The sequence below is a fragment of the Bombus vancouverensis genome, chromosome 14 (genome assembly GCF_051014615.1).
Source record: "Bombus vancouverensis nearcticus chromosome 14, iyBomVanc1_principal, whole genome shotgun sequence".
Classification (NCBI taxonomy): Eukaryota; Metazoa; Arthropoda; class Insecta; order Hymenoptera; family Apidae; genus Bombus; species Bombus vancouverensis.
In genome coordinates, this window is record NC_134924.1 from 5,793,826 (window position 1) to 5,814,459 (window position 20,634).

At 34.7% G+C, this 20,634-nt stretch overlaps 1 protein-coding gene and 1 long non-coding RNA gene across 5 annotated transcripts in view; both read right to left on the reverse strand.

The window, feature by feature from the left end:
* Positions 1 to 896: 896 nt before the first annotated feature.
* LOC117157510 (uncharacterized) lies at positions 897 to 4,211 on the reverse strand. 4 transcript variants are annotated; one of them, XR_013060067.1, is made up of 5 exons: positions 4,106 to 4,211; positions 3,912 to 4,014; positions 2,047 to 2,304; positions 1,522 to 1,685; positions 897 to 1,417 (listed from the first exon to the last, which is right to left on the reverse strand). It is a non-coding gene; the product is annotated as an uncharacterized LOC117157510 (long non-coding RNA). The 4 variants fall into 4 exon arrangements; XR_004464293.2 differs by having other exon boundaries at positions 1,725 to 2,304; XR_013060068.1 differs by adding an exon at positions 3,403 to 3,537 and having other exon boundaries at positions 1,522 to 2,304.
* Positions 4,212 to 6,670: 2,459 nt separating this feature from the next.
* Positions 6,671 to 20,634, reverse strand: part of CAH1 (carbonic anhydrase 1) — a 28,850-nt gene continuing 14,886 nt past the window's right edge. The window contains exons 3-7 of the mRNA XM_033335565.2: positions 17,469 to 17,590; positions 14,409 to 14,504; positions 11,473 to 11,587; positions 10,566 to 10,744; positions 6,671 to 9,914 (exon numbers count right to left, since the gene is read on the reverse strand). Of these exons, the coding sequence (XP_033191456.1) occupies positions 9,846 to 9,914; positions 10,566 to 10,744; positions 11,473 to 11,587; positions 14,409 to 14,504; positions 17,469 to 17,590 (581 nt within the window). The 3' untranslated portion in view covers positions 6,671 to 9,845. The remainder of the gene's footprint in view (positions 9,915 to 10,565; positions 10,745 to 11,472; positions 11,588 to 14,408; positions 14,505 to 17,468; positions 17,591 to 20,634) is intronic.

The following is a 20,634-nucleotide window of genomic DNA, read 5'->3' on the forward strand; positions in this document are numbered from 1 at the left end:
AGATAAAAGTGCAAATTTTGTTGGAATAAGAATTACAAACATCTGTAAATTTAATTATACACGTAAATTATTATTTTAATTATAATTATACACGTACAAATATCCACATAATCAATTATTAAGAAGTTGTGCGATTAAATGTGTTTTTTCAAAACATCTTTTCAATTAATTTCTTATCTTACATTCGTATCTTATATTCTTATAGTCTCCTAATATGTAATTTTATTTTCGAGAGTGTTGAGCGCCTTTGAAGGCTCTCTTCTAACAAGCATAACAGGAGAATATGAAACGCAGGCAACTTCATGACAACTTCTTTATTCAATTGTTCCCCTAGTAAGAAAATCGCAAGAAGAGGATAATAGGAGAACACGGAAAGCAAGAAGTTGTAGTTTAATTTCTCTGAACGATTATGTTTTCCTGGTGACTGAGATAGACGCGCAGTACTAGAAAAGTAGAAACAAAATGGCAGTACTAGATGATCTCTTGTATCATCCTATTCTCCTAGTAAGAGAATTCATTTTTCGACGCTTGAAGAACGTCGATGGAAGCTTCCTGGATGACAGAAGAGAATACAACAATCGATAAAATCATACGCAAAGTTATTAAAGATGTGTAAATATAAATGATTTGTTATATATGACACATATGTGTTAATACGTGTATAGTAAAATTAAAGAAGACACAAGTTTCTATGTTTCATTCGACGTTAACATTTTGATTAACTCCCACTCGAATGATAAAAAGGTATCGAAAATTGATGATTCAGAATTATATAATAATTTAAGGCAATGATTCCAAATCTGCGAACGTTTCATTTTATTCGTTTGATTTCATTTGTTAATAAAGATTAATAAGAATCGTGATAATTTATGATACGATCAATAACAATTTATAAATTAACAAATCTATAAACTATATTATAGGAATAATATAATATATACATGAATTCTAGTCCTTCTTCAACTGTATATGTATCCTTACGGAAACCGTCTATGGTCTCATTTAACGTCACGTTTATTCTGTCCTAAGCCAATGTTTTCAACTGTCACTGCTCCGATGGTAGAAAAATGCTATTATCGGTTATCGATAATATACCGATGATGGATATAGATGTTTTTGTTTTATGCTTAGACGATGAATTATGTCCATCATATAATGTGTCAAAATTATTATTAATAGCATTGATATTGACCAAGAATAAGATAGACCTTGCATAAATTACAACAAAAATGTTCCATGACACGAGAACTACGTAGTTCCCCATACCATTTTAGTGTCACATGCGACATTATCGGTTCAGTATAGGATAAAATAGAGATCGATCTATATACGATACATCTCTCCAATTATCTGAAATAATGCCATCTATTGCTTCTTTCTCTCATTCATCCAGCCATTGAAGAATTTCTTCCAAAACCTGATAACAGTAAAGATAACAAAATATTTTAGAATTCTTAAATAAACACTACTTATAAATACATATATTTGCATAATTAAAAGTATGTAAAAATAATGAATTACCAATGTTATAATCCTCTGATTCTAGCGATCACACCCTTATTCAGTCACATCCGATTTAACGCATCGGACAAGTTGTTTATCTTTGAACGAAAATTAATTGTTTTTCCGCAACCTCGAAATTCCTTCATGTGTTGTGCCAAATAAAACTGAGAACTACTGAAAATCTAATAATACAAGGTGGATTTTAAGATTTTACATCATACATTTTACTTGCGTTGCAAATCTAACGCGTATTTTCCCCGCGTTGCCTAATTTAACATGTCTTTCAGATATCTTTGCGCATACTCTGACATTATCTACCCAACAAGCATCCGCATTGTATCAGTGAATGAAATCCTATTGTGTATAATCATTATTTCAATTGACCACAACAAATAACAAAGAAATTTGGTACACTAGCAATGATTACACTATGCAATTACAATATTTTCTCTATAATCATCCACCAATACGTTCCTGATAATTAATCGATCATCATTTCCATTACTGGGTACAGCCAAAGGAACAAGGATCCGGGGAACAAACCGATCGTTCGTAACCCGATCACGCAACTACGGTGGAGGTTGTCCGCTCTGTCGTAGAATGTTAGAATAAATTGGTGGAAGTGATGATTTGATTCCAAAATCGCAAGGCAAGAGCTCCTGTACTGGGAAGGGTTATGGGAAAATGAACCGATCCTGGGTGTTTAGATCACGCCTCCTCGACGGTGGTTGTCCCCTTCGTCGTAAATAGATTGGACTGAAGAGGCATTTCGAATGTTGGGAACCAAATGAGATCTGTCCACTGCAAAATTATATGTATTTATTGCACTCCTGTATGTACGAGGCGCATAGGATGCTAAAATTGTAGATATGTTGCTTCTATGGAACAAAAAATGGGGACCGGAATTTTTCCCAAACGTTATAAACTATGAGAAATAACTTTACGAAAATTATGTGGTTTATTCGGTTTGATAACAGAAATTAACAAAGGCAACAAAGATTAAATCTTTTAGTAGATTTCAAGAGTTTGTTTACATCCGGGAAAAACATGTCAGAGTCAGGTTTGAACATGTTCTTGGGATAATATTTTCCCTTATTGCGTGTGTTTTGTTAAACCACAGAGGAAAGCACACCATGCTTTATTGTTAGACAAATTGAAGGTTATGTATATATATTTGTATATGTAGCAGCGAACATTCAATTTGCCCAGCAACTTTTCCAAAGCAATCAAATTATGAAACATTTATAGGTATAATAATAATATTTTATATATATCAACTACATATTTTTTGTTATATTCCCGTGATATAGTATGTCAACGACTATACATGAAATATTAATTCATTTCTGAGGCATCATAAAATACGTTATACTTCCGACGGGACAACTGGGTATAGAACCACAAGAAAGCCGCAAGAAAATCGCATTCCACGTCGTTTCACGTGTCCGACCTTTTTCAATCAATTTCATTTCGAGAATCAACGGTGAAGTTACTAACTCGACTGAAGTGTGGTACCAGTCTATGATTTTGCCACCATGTTCTCTGACTTGCGATCGATGTTCCAAATGGGTTAGGAAACGAACGTTTATATATTGTTCGAGCACGCAGATAAGAACGTACAGCGATCAGTAAGATTGCCCATGTGCACTTGAACTGGCTTTCGCGATTTGTATTTTCACTTCACTTTCATAAAATATTTTGTGTTTTGTGATTAGAAGGGCCCAAGCTAGATTTAAGATTTAGCGAGTATTGCACCCGAATGGAACAATTTTCAATATCAGATTATTTGTATCAATTCTTTATATTAAAATGCAGAATGCGACGTGCAAAAAAACCTCTATTCCGAACTAATGAATAAAGTACAGATAAAAAATGTTTACTAATAAAGATAATAAATACCTGCATCCGATATGTTCGTCTTAAGTTCTACGTAATACAACCGTCGTCTGTGTTGATTAGGATTTTTTCCCGGCGGCATGATTGAGCAACCAGAGGAACAAAAGTGTTCACGATTCACGATTAGATGTGACCAACCTTGTCATTGATATCGTTGTGGTCCGAGGAAAGTTATTATGAAGCCGCCATCATTAAATAGGAATCGCCGAATCCCGTGAAAGAAATAAAGATTGGAAGAAATCCGTAACAAAGTAAAGAATATTATAATTTGTTCTTTATGACAGAAAAAGAAGTAAACTACTCTTTTGTATCTTTCTTTTTTCTATCGAGTGATTGTTCATGAAAATATTGCTTTATCAAAACTACGAACTAATTATTATTTATTTACCATAGGATAAAGAAACATCCTATTCAGAATAAAAAAATATATAGCTAATATATTTCAAATATTATGATTATATGAATATTATATAAATTATATGAATATTTATAAAATATAAAACATGACGTACTTTTTTTGTCTGTTAAACAAAGCTGGGCAATAAAAGAAATAGCGATCTGAAATTGATGATATCCTGCTATATCTGGAAATTTTCTCTGTGATCGAACAATAATCTGCACAAAAGAATTACACAAAATGTTAAAGTAATGTATAAAAGTAGTAAATTATATAAAAATAAAACAACAATCTACGTCAAATACGCACAAACGTGACTACCAAACGTCGTTTCGCGACGTCTAACAACTTCAGTCTCCGACATTAAACTGACATCTCACTCCACGGTTTGTCTAGCGAATAATGGTGACGAGGAATGAAAATAGCAGAGGCTGCTCTTCGATGGAGCGATACGAATACTAGTCGTCAGATTCCTGGAAAAAATATGTTTTTCTTAGCGATCTTATTATGTTTCAAACAAAGAAATATTACGATAGGCTAAACAGTGAGATACGCGTAAAAAGTAAACACACGTAAGTTAATATTTAGATCACTTTTGAAACATATGAATTTAAGACATAGATACCTGCGCTTATATGTCATAATTTTATTTGATTAAATAAAATTGACTGCTATATAAAGCTTAAAGATGACATGTATTTTAGATCGAAATAAAATGATGCTACTGGTCAGAAAATTTTAATAAAGAGAGAGAGAGAGAGAGAGGGAAAAAGAAGAGGTTATGTAAAGAGAAGAAGAAAACTAAATGAAGTGATTTTCAGAATGAATCAATGATCCGTATAAAAGAAACCACTAACTATATTAATATAAAGCAAACTCGTTTAATCGCACTCAGAATAACTATCAAATTTTAGATATGAAAGGTCCAACTTGTTACTTTAAATACCTAAAGTAAATTAATATACATTATAAAAATATATTTCTAAATAATAGTTAACTAATGTACCAAATCATTATAATCAGTTGTATTTATGAATAATGTATAAATTAAATATCACAAAAATAATTATGAAAAAATAATTTGCTCTTTTTAAAATATTTTTTGCAATTTTTAGAATATTTTATTTGAGATATACTAGTATATTATATGCTGTATATATATATAGCATAATACATTATAATATATATGGTATACTATGTATGTAACAGAGTAGCACAATTATTAATTATTATTATCATTACGTATTTAATAACAATTGTAACTTTTAACATGTAAAATGTATTTTTATTTTAAACAGAAATGTTTAGAACTACAGTAGAAAACAAATTAAACAGTTGCTGTAATTACATGGTTCAAGATCGTAACGTAACAAAGAATATCTAAATAGCCAGAGGTGGGTGATATTTACACTGAATGTACGGAAGGAAAGTTATATTCGACAAATTTGATTGATATTTAAAAATCTGTGATACACGATGAGTCACTCTATAATTCTTATCGTAAGAGCTAAAGAAATTTGATAATCTCGGAGGAAAAACAGCACCCTCTCTTTCTGTCTCTTTTAAACATTCCGTTATTTAACTCTCGCTTTATCTTTTCTTCAAATGTTGCATTCCTTATGCACTCTGATTTTGTTTCTATTTGTTTCAGCCTTTACAATGTATCTTGAGTTGTTCCACTTGAGCCTTAATATTCATCTGAGATACTTATTCTGTATCACCTCCAGCCTGCATTGCTCTTTCCGATCCCATATCTCTGCTCTATACAGCGTGATGCTTTTAATTAGAGGTCAAATAACTTAATCCTTCTGTTGAAGTCGCCTCTGAATTTTCTTTGTTCAATTTCCAGACCTGTTCCATTGAGTGCAACAAAGACAGACTGTACGAGCGTTAATCAAAAGAGACGATAGTGTCCGACAAGGATGAGCTACACTGGTGGTGATAAAAAAGGAAGACGACAATGTGCAACAAGGATGTATAAGGGCATAGGCGTATTGAAATGCTCCTAGACGTATTGAGACGCACGTAGATACGTGGCGATGCGTAGAAACGCGCGCAAACAGCTGAAGATGTGTGGAAACGTGCCTGTACCTCGTCTGTGCCACTAGTATACTTAATCGATTGCGATGTATACGATACAAGAATGATGTACTCGAATTGTGTGGCACAAAAAATTATTGCATGTTATTCTGTACCTCGTTTGTGATTCTGTATGAAGATATGTCTATTATCATTGGCCACGGTCATATATGATTTATATGACCGTGATTATTAACCAAGGATAGAACGTGGTGTATGGGTTCATCCTATACCTAGTTTTTGGCATTATAATATAATCGTGAATCCCAGGATCGACCATTGAAACCGGTTTTCAGATGGATGCTTTCCTCACTGAATTAACGGTAGTAAGTCGTTGCATCTTGTTTCTTTTATTCTTCGTTACAGGAAATGCCTTCTGCCAACTTACCATAATTTTTATGTTCTAATCTTTTGTAATGATAAAATGTGACAAGTTATTTCTTTGAATATTATTCGTAAGGGCAATTGACCATAAAAGTAAATATAAATGAGATATATCATTAGCAGTCTGCAGATATTTACGCAAATTCATATTTTTATGAATATAATTAAAAAATGGTCATTTAGATAAAAGATTTCATCAACTAAATATGTATTGCAAAGAGTTCTTATCTTTGGCTATTTTATATATTTTTGCATGTTCAAATTTCTCAGAAATGCATAAAATTACGCAGTTCAATTATTAAGTACACAAAAGTAAATAAATGAAATGTATTATTTGCAATTCATTATAGATTCGTGTACCGGACCTATACAAATGGTTATATAAGGAATATATTAGGTTTCAAACAAACATTTAAACATGTTATCGCTGCGAGATCTCTCGCGACCCTTTATTACCATTTTTCTTACTTTTTCTTTTATCACAGTCGATGCTACGAAATACATATACAGATTGCTTCTCACGTGTTCAACAATAAATATAGGAAGGAGAGGAAAAAGAAAACTTAGATACAATCATCGTTACCAGAGAACGAACACGATGTTTTCCATTATCACGTTCGAAGTAAAATGTCCATTAACGTAAAATACACGTTTCAGGAGAAAACCAACAGTAAGAGGAGGAGTAAAACCTTCAGCATTCCAACTAGCATATTGAAAGCTGACACTTGTTACTCCGGTACGAAGAAAGCTCTTTACGATCTCTTATCGACGGTCACGCAAATATATTACAATAATCAAAACCGGGTTGAATAATATGTGAATCGGTAACTCGTGTAAACTTCTTTTACACCTCCATGCAAATGCTGCACCCATTATTTCCAGTATGATTGCAGTCATTTACAATGGCTACGAAAAGTATTTCCACACCATTGTATTTATTAGAATATTTATATATGAATTAATTAAATTTAAGTATATCAACATCTTTGAATCAATTTACATTATCAAATTCTACTTCTTTGACATTGTGACTATGGAAAAGAATTCCTAAGAATTCGTATAATATTTTTTTCGTCACTGTTTCTTCTACCTAGATTCACAATTTTACCAAATTTGAAGAAATTGACGTATTTATAATACAATATATTGCTATAATATATTGCATGATCCCATAGGTTGTTTCATACCTTCATATGACTACGAAAATCTGATATTACGAAAATGAAATGTAGAATCTGATAACAAAAGAGCTTCATTGAAAAATGAAGATATATGCAAATATTTGTTGTAACCACTGCGCTTCCTTTATGTGTGGTTACCCGATTTTGATTAGATAAAATGAAAGAAAGAAATATATATGTATATGAACGAGGCGTTGTCGTCACGACAAAAGCATCTGTTACAAAATAAAATTGCAATATGCAAAAATGATAATTCCATTGTTCTTCGCGTCTGTGATAATTGAGTGAAAAATACTCAATGATCTCAGACACGAAAGTTAATATGTATTAACAACATTATACAATTGTGTTACTTCACTTAGGTGATTAAAAAGGCACATAGGCGTGCATAGTCCGAGGCGTATCGAGCGGTTTTCTCTCTGTGCTTCGAAAAGTGACTTAGAAGGAAGATTACTATTATCGTGTGGGTAATGTAAAATGGCACCTCTGCCCACGCTCGTCTCTTCGTGTTTGAAAGCATCTCGAAAATACTTTGTTTAAATTTAATTATTTTGTTTAATTTTATAGAAGAATAATTCCACGTTTTTCCAACCCACAAGTTAATTTCGAGAAAAAATTGATACGCGTAATCAAACATTAGGCTAACGTTAGCTGCATTTTCACATTGATGGCCGATGACACTCGGCAGCCTCGGACATTTTAACAAACTATACAAACCGCAAACATCTATATTGAACGTCACACCCGTACATACGTGTAAAGATATACGTATATAGTGTATATAATTATTTATACGCGAAACATAATCATCATACAGCATTCCATAAACAATGGTATCTGTCCGATTTACTATCAGATCCTTGGTGGATCGATCAATAGTGGACGGGCCTGTTCTAAAATCTTTGTAAAACGTTTTAAAAATTACGATTTAAAAAATTTCCTATAAACCGCTGAAATTTGAGTGAATCTTCCGTATTAGTGTGAATATATGTACGTATAGGCACGTTTCTCGTTTCTGACTCCGTTAAAACAAGCAGTCGCAAAAATTTTCAACTAAATATCTATAGTCTCTACTCTATGATACGGTTCAAGCGAAATCCTCCCGTTTCAACTACGATTTTTTAATTGCGCTTGGAATCGAAGTGAAATGCTCACGCATTGCTTTGTTCTTTCGCGATTATCGTCGAGATCATGAACAATCGTTAACACGTCTATCGTTCTATAGTATCCGATCATTCAAACAAGACACGCATGTATAACACTATTACACGTTCATCGAACGTTCTGTGTCATGGCGCCTTTGAAATGATTTCCAAATTTCACTCTTTACACGATTCTTTGTACATTCCTTTCTTACGACTCCAATGCTGTCCAACAGTTTCTCTTTTCTCACCATAGATCGCCGCTATGGTTCGTTCAAAGTTAATTAAACTAATTAAAACCCTGTTGCTTAATACAATACTTTATCTTCTTCTCCTTTTAATACCATAAGTAATATTTAACGATTGATTAAAAAAAATTTCATTTATCATTAACGATGGACAGCATTTTATTCAATCACTCGTCAATCATTCCGTTTATCCTACTTAATTCAACCTTATATACTAAAACTCCTCGAAGGACGTATCCAGAATATACAGGGTGTTAAAAAAGTGGCCGATATTTAGAAACTGATTGTAGACATTAAGACACGAAGGAAGTTCGTGTACAAAAATGTAGTTTGTGGCTTATTTTTCTAGTTATACGCCATTCGATATTACATCAGAAATACGCTAGTATATATAGTTGCTGTGGACCAACAAATCAACCGATGTACTTTTTCTTTCTGTCTCATCGACACTTCGTGTTTTCCAGACAAATGAAGGAAATCAAATATCACGGCAGAAATTCTATTATCGTTCGTTTTTTTATAACAAACACGAAGTATCAGTGAGAGAGATATATAGGAAGAAATATAGCCTAATTTCCAGCGTAAAATTGAATTGTTTATACCTAAAAGAACAAACTTCAAGCAACAACAATTTGCAAATGAATCCTCTTCACTGCCTTGATGCCTACAATTACACCGTACAAATGTGTTTTCTTTAGCAGCTTGTATCTTTTAATCTTCATCCACCAGTTTGTCCATAAAAAATCTTCTCTTGTCCTTCGTCCTCTCTTCTTCCGACCACCATTCCGGAAATCCTCGACAGACAAAGAAGGCACTTCGTTCTCCCAGCGAGAAAGGTCCACGATACAGAATGAAGGTTGAACGGCGATGCAAGTTTGGCGACCATAGCGCGTCGAGTGGTCGCGGTCGCTCCATGGTCCACCATAATGGTGGACAACGCGGCTGGGTCGCTTCTTTCCCGTCGTTTTTCACCCGGCACCGGGTGATCTCGATGCGGCATCGCCGGTGAACCGGCTCAGAAGCTGCCACACTCGCGTAGCACGCGATTTCCGAGTGGCATCGGCGGACGGAAGTTGTTGATTACCTGAAACAAGCGGCACACAGGCGCCGGAATTAGGAAAACTGGGCCGTGATTCCGCCGATCGGGAATTCATTCTTTCGCGGTCGGACGTTGACGCGGCGCTACGGCTAAAAATAAAACGAGAGAGAAAAATGGAAGGAAAGGGTGTGCGATGTGTCGCCAAGACGGTGGATTTGTGAGGCGAGAGAAAGATTAATCGAACCGATGGAGAAGGTGTCCAGTGGGCGTTTTGTTCCACCTTGGTTGACGTCGATAGGAGTTTGTGATCAATTTTTAGAAATATTCTTCGTTCGTTTGTCGGGAGTCAGATTTAGTAAGTTTTGTCTTTTACACTGTGTAAAATCTCATTGAGTATGAGACATTCGATAAAGTTCGATGTCGATGCAAGATTCTGATGTATTAAATGTAGGTTTTATGAAAAATTGTAACATTCGATTAAAATTCAGCATCTATGCAAAATTCCAACGTAGCAAATATTTATGGCGATTGCAGGACTCCTGCAATTTTGACGTTAGGAAGCTCTAAAATGTTCGAAGGCTTCTACGAGTGGTATTCCATTTTCTCCTCAATTTATCCAACGTTGCTTATTTCATAATGTGCTTCGTAATGAATTAACAGTATAAAGAATGCAAACGTGAAACTGAATCCACTTACCGCTCCATGGTTCTCATGGCACGGGCACTCCTCCCCACGGGAGAATTTACGTAAGTTGCGGAAGATGTTTAACTGATGATGAGACACCTCGATGCACTTCTTGAAAAGAATCCAAGTGACGCTCTCGTTGCAGGGTGGTGTCGTCAACGAACCCAGATACGTCCAGTAGCCATTGTCATCTGGATCAGGAAACGGGAAGCACGAAATAAAATACGACGTTAATTAAAAAAATGAACGACTTGTAAAATGAAAAAAGTCGTAAAGTATTTCCAACGATAAGATCTGCCACCGTGATAAATGATGGACGCAGACGATAGAAAGCGCGCTCGTATGATGGATTGGTTCGCGTTTTTTGCGTTTGATATTTTAAACTGAATACTAATTTATTAATATGTAGAGTATCGAGCGCGAGAAAAATTACGTAACTTCATTAACGTAATGCTTTTTTTAAAAAATTACGCGATTCATTATTAAAACGATAATCTATATAGTGGACATGACGATCGATCAAGAATATTTAAAATATTCCACACGTTGTCTCAAATAATTGTGTTTTCTCTTACGGAAGACGATAAATGAATTTTTAAAGACACCTTGGAAAGCTTGGTAAGCAAATTTCTATCGATTTTGAAAGGATCTGTCATGCGAAAGCTTCGTGTCTCGTTCGTAATTTCCAATTCCCTTTGTGTGACCAGGTTCGCGTGGCATAAACGATAGCATAAACGATAGCACTGCTTTAAAGAGTTAAGCGATCGTGATTGGAAAGTAGGATGAAAATTTTAAGAGTCCTATGCAATTAATGGGCGAGAGAAGAATGTTATTGGACGATTTTTGTTTGACATTGGTTAATGATGAATAATGGAGTTAGGCGAATAAAAAATTGACGATATTTTGATAGAATACTCACCAGGAAGTAGCTTGCTGGGATCGATTGGATCTGCGATTTCTACGACTTCGTTCTTGTGCGAGACATATGGCAACAAACGAGCGATCTTCTCCATTTCCTCGTGTGTCTTTCCCACCTGCAATTACAACGTTGCACAACACACTCCGTCAGTACGATCATCAACCTTTAATCTCTATTGTATACATAAATATTCATATTCTTAACCGAGTCGTATGATGTATACTTTCAAAAACCGACAAAAGAAAAACCTACATGTACCACTCTTTAATCAATTTAGAACGAAAGAACGTTTTAATGTACGATTCTGGAATTTGTAACGAACTGATTCGGAATCTGATTAATATTATTTCACTCTCACACGGAATTTCCATTATGCTAATATTCTCCAACAATTTCAAAAACGTAAAATCCATGTAATTTCTACTAAAAAAAAAAAAAAAAAAAGCAGCGGACGCGTGAAAATTTTTTTGGTTAAAAAGTTCAACTTTCTTTGAAACGATCCATTCTTATTTCGAGTTAAATTACCGATTATCTTACACGAGTGCATCTTCATCCTAACTCATACACTGTTCTTTCAATGAAGTCAAAAGACGCCTAAATATTCATAGTGACGCAACGAGGAAAACTGCAGACATTATACGAAACACAGTTAACAGCTATTAGAATAGCCAACTGGTTTTATCAAGAACAAGTTGGACGATCGTCGCCTTCCTGTCTCTCGAATTTAATTAAAGGCAAAATGCCTTTGGAAGATGATGTTATCGGAAAAATGGCTGAACGAGGAAATGGAATTTGTATAGAGAAAATGTAGAAAAGAATATACATTCAGCCAGTATTAATGACCGTGCATTATCTAATGGTCGTCGAATGTTTATTGCTTAGTAATAATATATACGAAAATTACGGCCTCTCAAAGTCTGTTAATATAGACGTAGCAAGCTTAAAGATTAAGAATGCTTTTTTTTTCGAGCGTAATATGCACTCTGATCGCGACGAAACGTATTACTACGCACCTATCTATCCTCGATTGCTCTAAAACGATTCACGCTTTACTCAATGCGCAAATGAAGAAACGTTCTTGTACTTGTGGAGCATATTAGAAAAGTTTCTACTGCGAACCTTTTTTAATTTATAGAACAATTTAATGAAACATTATCTGGGAATTATAGTAAAAGATAATATTAAACTTTCAAGGCCTTGGAGAAATATTTTCAATTTATAGATAAATTTAACGGAATATTTTCTTAAGATTACGATAGAAAGATTTTAAGTTTTTGATATGATATTGTCTTGGATATTGATACGAATGAAGTTAGATTTAGCCAAGAAAATGTTCTATTCTAAATTTATAAAATGCTACACAGGAAGTTAGTTACACAGGGCTACCGGCACGTAATCAGCTATAATAAATTTGAGCAACTTCCGTGCAACATTGGCGGCCGTAAATAATCTGTTTGGCCGGCACAAATTCGATGAAAATTTCCAGCAAACAACGACTACTATAAGCAATCGATTGCACAATGTCACTTTTCGAATTGCCTCGCGTTATAACGTTCCGCAAATATTCTAACAACGATTGCGCAATCGCCGCGCGTGGTTTTTATGTGAAAATAATTCCGATTGAATATCCAAATCTATTCGTACACTTCTTGCGCGACAAAACCTATCTCCATTCGCGGATCGTGCAAAGCGGAAGTCGCTAATTTAAAATCATTCGCTGCAATTCCTTTCAATGTTCCTTACCCATCTCGTCTCTCATTTATTTCATTTTAATTTTTATCTAAAATTCTCTAACGTTATTAATCCAAACGTGTTATATAAAAAAAAAGAGTGGAACAATAAACTGCAAAATTTTAATTGCAAGCGGAAAATATTATAATAAAATTAGCGGATACCGGTAATTGAAAATCGCGTGCATGATTTCCATTCGTCCTTGGTGGCGCGATACCGTACTGATAACGAGAGAATTTCACTTCGTCTTTGAAATAACGGATAATGATTCGTTCTCGAAAGATTACGTAACGTGTCATCAAACAGATGATGAAGCAGACCGCGTCATTGTTACGGATTCTGCTTAGAAGGGCTTACGAGCTTATTTAGAAGCCCAGACGACTATAAATATGGATATGTTTCTATGAATACGGTTCTATGCACCCGTAGAAAAAACAGCATATAAACGGATTACGATCTTAAGAATCTGCCGTCGCGGCTTTGAAATATCGCTGACTTTGAGACAGGTATCACGATATATTCTAACTCTGTCTTGTTTAATAACTGCAACTCTAATAATAGATTTTAATCTCTCAAATTCTGCCTTTGATAGGGAACCTTTATTCCTCGTTACCATTTGTTTCACTGGCTTATCGTATTTTTATTTTGTATGCAAGCCTCAATAGAAAATTAAACGTAGGAAAATGATAAAAATCGCATTAAGAAAGATCCCCTCCTTTATAATCATTCTATCGTGTAAGCTAGCACAGCGAGGAAATTGGCTTTGAATAGGCAAAATTTATAATCTCCCCTATCCTCGTAACCATTAATAATCAACTTACGCTACATTAAAAAAATCACTGTTAACTCGTAAATGACGAGAAATTCGTAACTTCATAATTATTTTTCCAAGAACTTCGTTAACTAATTATAGTTGTGGATATTCGAATCTAATGTTACCTGTAAATGGCTACTTGTTTATAATCTTGTCATTTTCCTGCTCTCAATTTTCATCCATTTGGCAGTCGATAATAATTAAATTGGTAATTTGGCTTTTAAATTTGCATCCTATTCGTGTCCGGGAATAAACGAAGTTAACAGCTTAACGTAGGTGTAGATATAAATTAAATAGATCAACGTAGCAAAGATACTTAGAGATCTAGAAAATAGTATCTAAGAAAATAGAGTGTCTAGAAAATAGCATTCAGTGAAGAATGATTACTGACCTTGAGGAACACACCGAGGACCGCGAGGCCATCGGACGCCTTTGCAGCTTCCGCGAAGGTGTTGTATTTACTCGTGTTCCAATGCACCAGGTGCAACTGTAACATGAAAATAGCAAATAGAATACATCTAACAAAATAAATGATACTAGTATTTGTAATAATTTTTAGACAATGATATTTCTGTAGCAAAATTTTATATCGCTGTTGTACACTTATTTCTTCTTTTCTTCTTTTTTTTTACTTAAATTAGAAATTTAATCGATATCCTGTATTTTACATTTTATTCCAAACATTTTTTAGGAATCTTCGTCAACATCAACTGTAATTAAATGAAAATCAATCGTTTACAAATATGTAATACAACGACAAAAATCATGCGTCAGAGATTATTATGCAAATTTATTAAGCGTTGTGAATAAATTCGATATTGCAAAATCAACAAATGATCGATCTCCTGGAAGATTCTCATGCATCGTGTTCTAAGAAAAAACCAGTCTTCCGATATATTAACAATTTTCCTCGTGATGTTTACATCACAATCTTAGTAGACCACGCTAGTCTTAGTCTCGCTGAATATTTATGACTTGAAATCAGTATAAAAGGAAGATCACTAATGGAGTCATGCGATCTAGAAGAAAGCTACAAAGATAATGCTTTATGAATCATGGAATTCAGGCTGCTTTCGTGAATCGAGTTTCGCTGAAACTCGTGATGATTGTGGCAACATGTTTCTCAAATAATTCACAGATCATCATGTGGTTCTTGACGAAATAAGCTAACAGATAATTCACGGCGAAACTAACACATTTCGTGATCAAACATTACAAAATATGTTTTTGGAGAATTGAACTATTTATTTATAATATCTTAGTTGACCTATATTAATTTTAATTTTTAATCTTGTTATTTTGGTTTCTTTTCGTATCCTTAATATTGCTAACAAATTTAGTAACATTTAAAAAACCAAAAAGAAATTAAAATACAAGATTACAAATAAAAATGAAGGAATACAAATTTCGATCTTCTTTCTCTTCAATTTTTCCGTTTAATAAATTAATCGGTATTCTGTATACTCAAAAGGAAGTACATTGTCGTCGGTGCGCTCGAACCGCATCGAACATCGAAGTGAAGACGTGCGCTGCAAACAAACGCGAGTCCCAAGCAAACATATTTCACACTACCGTTCGAGAATGCAATTGCAACCTCTTAACGTCGAAGCGACCACCGCGTGTTTTTCTCTAACAATTAATCACGAAAGAACTTCTCCGTTGCGCAATCGATGTCTAGTTCCTTGCTCCGTAACAACCGAAGGCATTTCTCATAAAGTTTAGGCTCACGAAGTTTGAACACATTTTCTTACGTAACTTTCTGTTCGTCATTTCCATACAAATGGCACGGACAATTATCTTAATTCTTTGGTTCTTTTGAAATAGAATAGGAACGTAAACAATGACATGGTACGTAACGTCCTACTAAAAATTTACTCTAAAAGAAAGAGAGGAAAAACTTAATTAATCCTTCGTAGGAAAAATTTCACAGCTAACTGATTCCTCTGAATTCCTAACATCGTTATTGAAATAATTCTGAAGCTGTTGACATAACAAACGATTGTCTGACGCAGATAATATACATAAATATTCATATATGATAGCTTAATATAGTAAACGAATATTACAGGGGAACACTATGTTACATTTTCTATTTTTTATTACGTAAAAAAGTAATTTTAAAATTCAATACACTGTCGACTATTTCTATATCATTTAACCTGTTCTTTTGAATTTGATTCAGGGATTAAATGTATGCTATTGCTATCTATCTATTCATGAATGTTTAAAATATATCGGCTATCATCACCGTTGCTTTTATATAAAACTTCGTGGTATCTATTTTTAGAAGCTACTCGTACAACATTGGACGTGTATTACCTTCACCATCAAAATGCCATCATTTAATCATCAACTGATAAAAAAATCAGGGAATTAATAAACATGAACTTCCATAGTAGTCTTCGTATATTTCAGAACATCTCCAGAATTTCTAAAAATCTAGAACACGAAAGAAGAAGAGAAGGGAAATTGGTCTCGAAAATAAATGATTCGGCTTAGGTACTCGAAGAACAGACGCAGCACGCATTGTGCTTTTAATGATCATATTAATTAGAAAACTGGTTATTGCTGGAATCTTTCTTCGACTCATGGACGATGAAGTGCACGCGTTCGAACAAGGTCGAATCGTAACCGTAAGTTCGTACGAATCATTGTGACACGAATCATGCTCCTCGACAGTGAATTATTAACGATTCGCTTCGAAGCCAGACGCGCTGGTTGTTGAGAATGTTTAGAGAGCACGGTTAATCACCAATCCCACGTGCGTCCTTTTAAATTCGTTTGCAGGCGGCCTCTTCGTCTTTTGTCCGTGCACGGAATCGCAAATTACGCCGAACGATCTCGCGTTAAATCCCGTTGAAACGTATTTGTTCCCCTCTCTCTCTCTCTCTATTTATATCATACATCGTGGGTCTGAATTCCAGAGGAAACAAAAGTTGGCAAGTGGAATATGTAAATAAATTTGTTACAGTCGCATTTGTTGATAAAAATGTAGAAACTTGACCATGGATATTACACACACAAAGTCCAGGTATATGTAGTTTGTTATTCCTCTAGAATATCATTTTCGTCGTAGATGAAGCTATAAAATGCTTCTCTTGTTTCTTTACATTTTGTAAGTAAGATTTTAATTTCTCTCTAGTTTAATAAATCCATCATTGAATCGATTTCCATTAGCTCTGTGCGAACAAATAATACAGGATCTATTTGTATATTTGTATATTTAAAAACTTTATATGTGAGCTGTGAATGAATTACCGTGAAACTGCTTTCAAAATTTTGTGATTCTTATCCCGTTAACTAAATAAAACGAGCTGACCTGTCGCTCCAATTCAACAGTTACAATGAATATGTATATGAAACGTATAATTTATGTACGGTATCTAGTTGGAGTTGCCGTTATGGACAATTGTTTACAAAAGTGAAGTAATCGTTTTTAAAGTGAACTAACCTCTCCGGCGAAGGCCTGTCCATTCACAGTGTGTTCGGATCCTCTCGAGTCGCTACATCCCCAGTGGCAGTGGTACTGTTCCAATTTGTAGACGTCGTCCATCAAAGGTCCGCCGCTCAAAACTGTAGAAACATCGTTACAATTTTATTTAAAGACGCAATCTCGAAGCTGTGAAATCATCGTCGTAATTTCATTTAAAAAAACGTAACCATGCTTGGCCATTTAAAAATCGTCAGTGAACGACAGTGTAACCTTATCAGTAGAAAATTGCAGGAAGAAACAGATATATGAACCGATGCTAAGAAAAAAGAAATAAAAAACAAAGATAGCGAACCAGGGATGTAAATCATTCTCCTCTATTCTTCTGACCTTAAGTTTTCTCTTTCAAACGAACGTTGAATATTCCCCGAATTTATCTTTATCGTAAATTTATTACTCGATTCTTCGCCTTCTCCGAGAATACGCGGTAGAATTTTTCGACGAAACCATCGTCAACACGCGAAAGAATTCTAATATTAGTCCGTATTATGGTTTCGCGGTTGTGTAACGCGAAAACAGACGGCAGAAAAGTTTCCATCGTTTCCACGATGGCATTTGGAACGAACGCGGATCGTTTCAGCGCGTTGAATTACAGGATACGCTTGATTAGCCGAATTACAAGAACGATACTGGGGTCGTAAGGGGATAAAAGCGAACAGAGAAACCCCACACGCGTCATAACCGCAAAGGTTAAAGAAGATTTATGGCGAGCGGGTCAGAGTCGACGAACTCTCGAATCGAATAGCGTAGCTTCAAACTGAATAAACGATCACCTGCTTCGATCCTACAGCGAGCGTCAAAAGTGAGTATACGTGTTGGAAAAATGACGTTCGTGCAACATTGATTTTCCTAAATACTTATTTACGTTTCTCTTTTACTATTAATTTGTATTTCTACATACTTTGTGTCTAGACTGTGGATTTTTATGCATTTACCGGGAAATTTGAAAACGCAAAATTGCACAGAACGCGTATAATACGAAAAGTATTACAATGCTTTTTAGTTACATTCTTAAAAATATGAATTTCCATGAAAATCCGTAGTCTACGTCTTTAGAATCAATTTTCAATTTGCGCAACACACGCGTAAGAATATTTGAGCAAATGCCGTGCCTCCCGGATGTATACTCGCTTTTGATTCTCACTCTATACCTGTCTGAGATATTTCAATGTTCATTGCCGTGTTCCCTTAGCTTCTATACAACGCCGTATAGAGATTCTATCTTCCTATTTGTTCGAGTATAGAAATCCTATAGTAGTAACCAGTGCTGCGTAGTAAAAGTGTAATTGCGAAAGTTGTTTGAATGGGAATGTCGCAGAAAAGGTATCGCATTGAAGTCATTAGTGGCGCAAAGCTGGTGGGTTTGACAAAGTTTGCAACAAGATAATGAATAGCCATGATGAACTACAACGAAGTAACGATGGTCGATTTACACAAAACAACAAAAGATAAACGGATACAAATGTATATCATTCTTAACACATTCGAGACTGATAATTTTTAAGTATAAAACAATCTAATTAAGATAACGATAAATATCGCGTATTATGTCACGTATTATTAATTCAAATATATACAAGAAATTTAATATCTTTTTTCTTCGCTGATATAATTCACTTGTATGCACTGGTATTATCCACAAAAAAATCATAGCAATTTTATCGATTATTATTAATATTGACATATTAATGGTATTGCCTTGTTACGACCCTAATCTTGTCAAAATACGATCAAAAAGCGTATCAAGGAACGATCAGTGCATTAAATTTTGAAATCCCTAATGTGATGTTAAACTTTCGTACTATTCCCAAATTATTGTACGATCAAACAAGATTCGCATCTTTATCGCTCCTAAATGACAACGAAACGATTACGCAGGACCTAATAGTTCGTCGAATAAAGGGACACGATTATTTTCGAAAGGTAGACACGTGCGTGTTTGTCAGATTGTTTAAGACGATTTGTCGTCGTTAATAAAAATGGGCCACGATATATCGATGGTATGGGGTCATCGATTCCCTGAAACTTTGCTCTATTTCCATCGTGTGGACGTTTCGTTCCTGCCACGTATGAGCACGCATAATGCGTCACGGCACGACCGTCCTCGTTTCGAACATACCTCGCAAAGGTAAAAGCCTGCTCGACTGGCACGAAACTGTTGTCGAAGCGTTCGAGGAAAATGACCACGATTCACTCTACGCTCGTTCCACGACTCTTCCCTCCAATTATAATTAATAAAAACCAATTATAATCTGTCTTTCCTTGTTATCTTGCGTTTCGTGGCGAGCAATTCGTTCGAATACCAGCATCGATTAACAATCTTTGATTCGTTCGCTTTAAATTGCTTTGATTATTTCCAAATTCCTCAAGCAAGGAATAATCATCAATTTTTTGTAAAATAATGGATAACAAGTTGATAAAAATAAGTAAACCACGGTCACTGATACATCATCCTGATATTCGAGCGCCTTGACCCTCTTGTTTTGTGTCGATACATATTAGAGCAAATAGAAATTAATTGAAATTATTTGCTTCTAAAGCGCTGACGCATGGGAAAGTGAAAATTAGCGAGGCCGTTCGAAACGAAGATTTATCTCGAATACAGTCTTTTATCGTTTCAAATGTCAAACTTCCCTATATCTTGGCTTGCACTTTTACTTCTCCGAATGACTTAACTCAACTCTATTCTTACGCGATCAAACGTTTTTATTCAAAGAGCAATTACATGTTAAACGACTATCCGAACACACATACAGTGGGACAGGAAAATATTCGAACGCTTTCGGATTACTTTCAAATTTGACCAACACGATCATGACACTCGTGTCTCATTATACAGCTAATGCACTTTCGAAGAATTTATGCATATGATACATGCAATACGTGCATAAAATATTTCGATAATAAATGTCGAAATACTCTCGTGAGCCAGTGTATAGAACTTCAACCTGTATACCAGCTACTTATCGAATTAATAACAAGTATATAAATTGCAATCTACTCGATCCTGTACTTAAGGTGTAATATAAGTTTCAACGGCTGATTTCTTTCGCAAAAATTGTTTTTTTTTTCCTTCTTTATTTCTTCTCTTCGCTCGTGATAATCTCACGAGGATTTCAATACCATA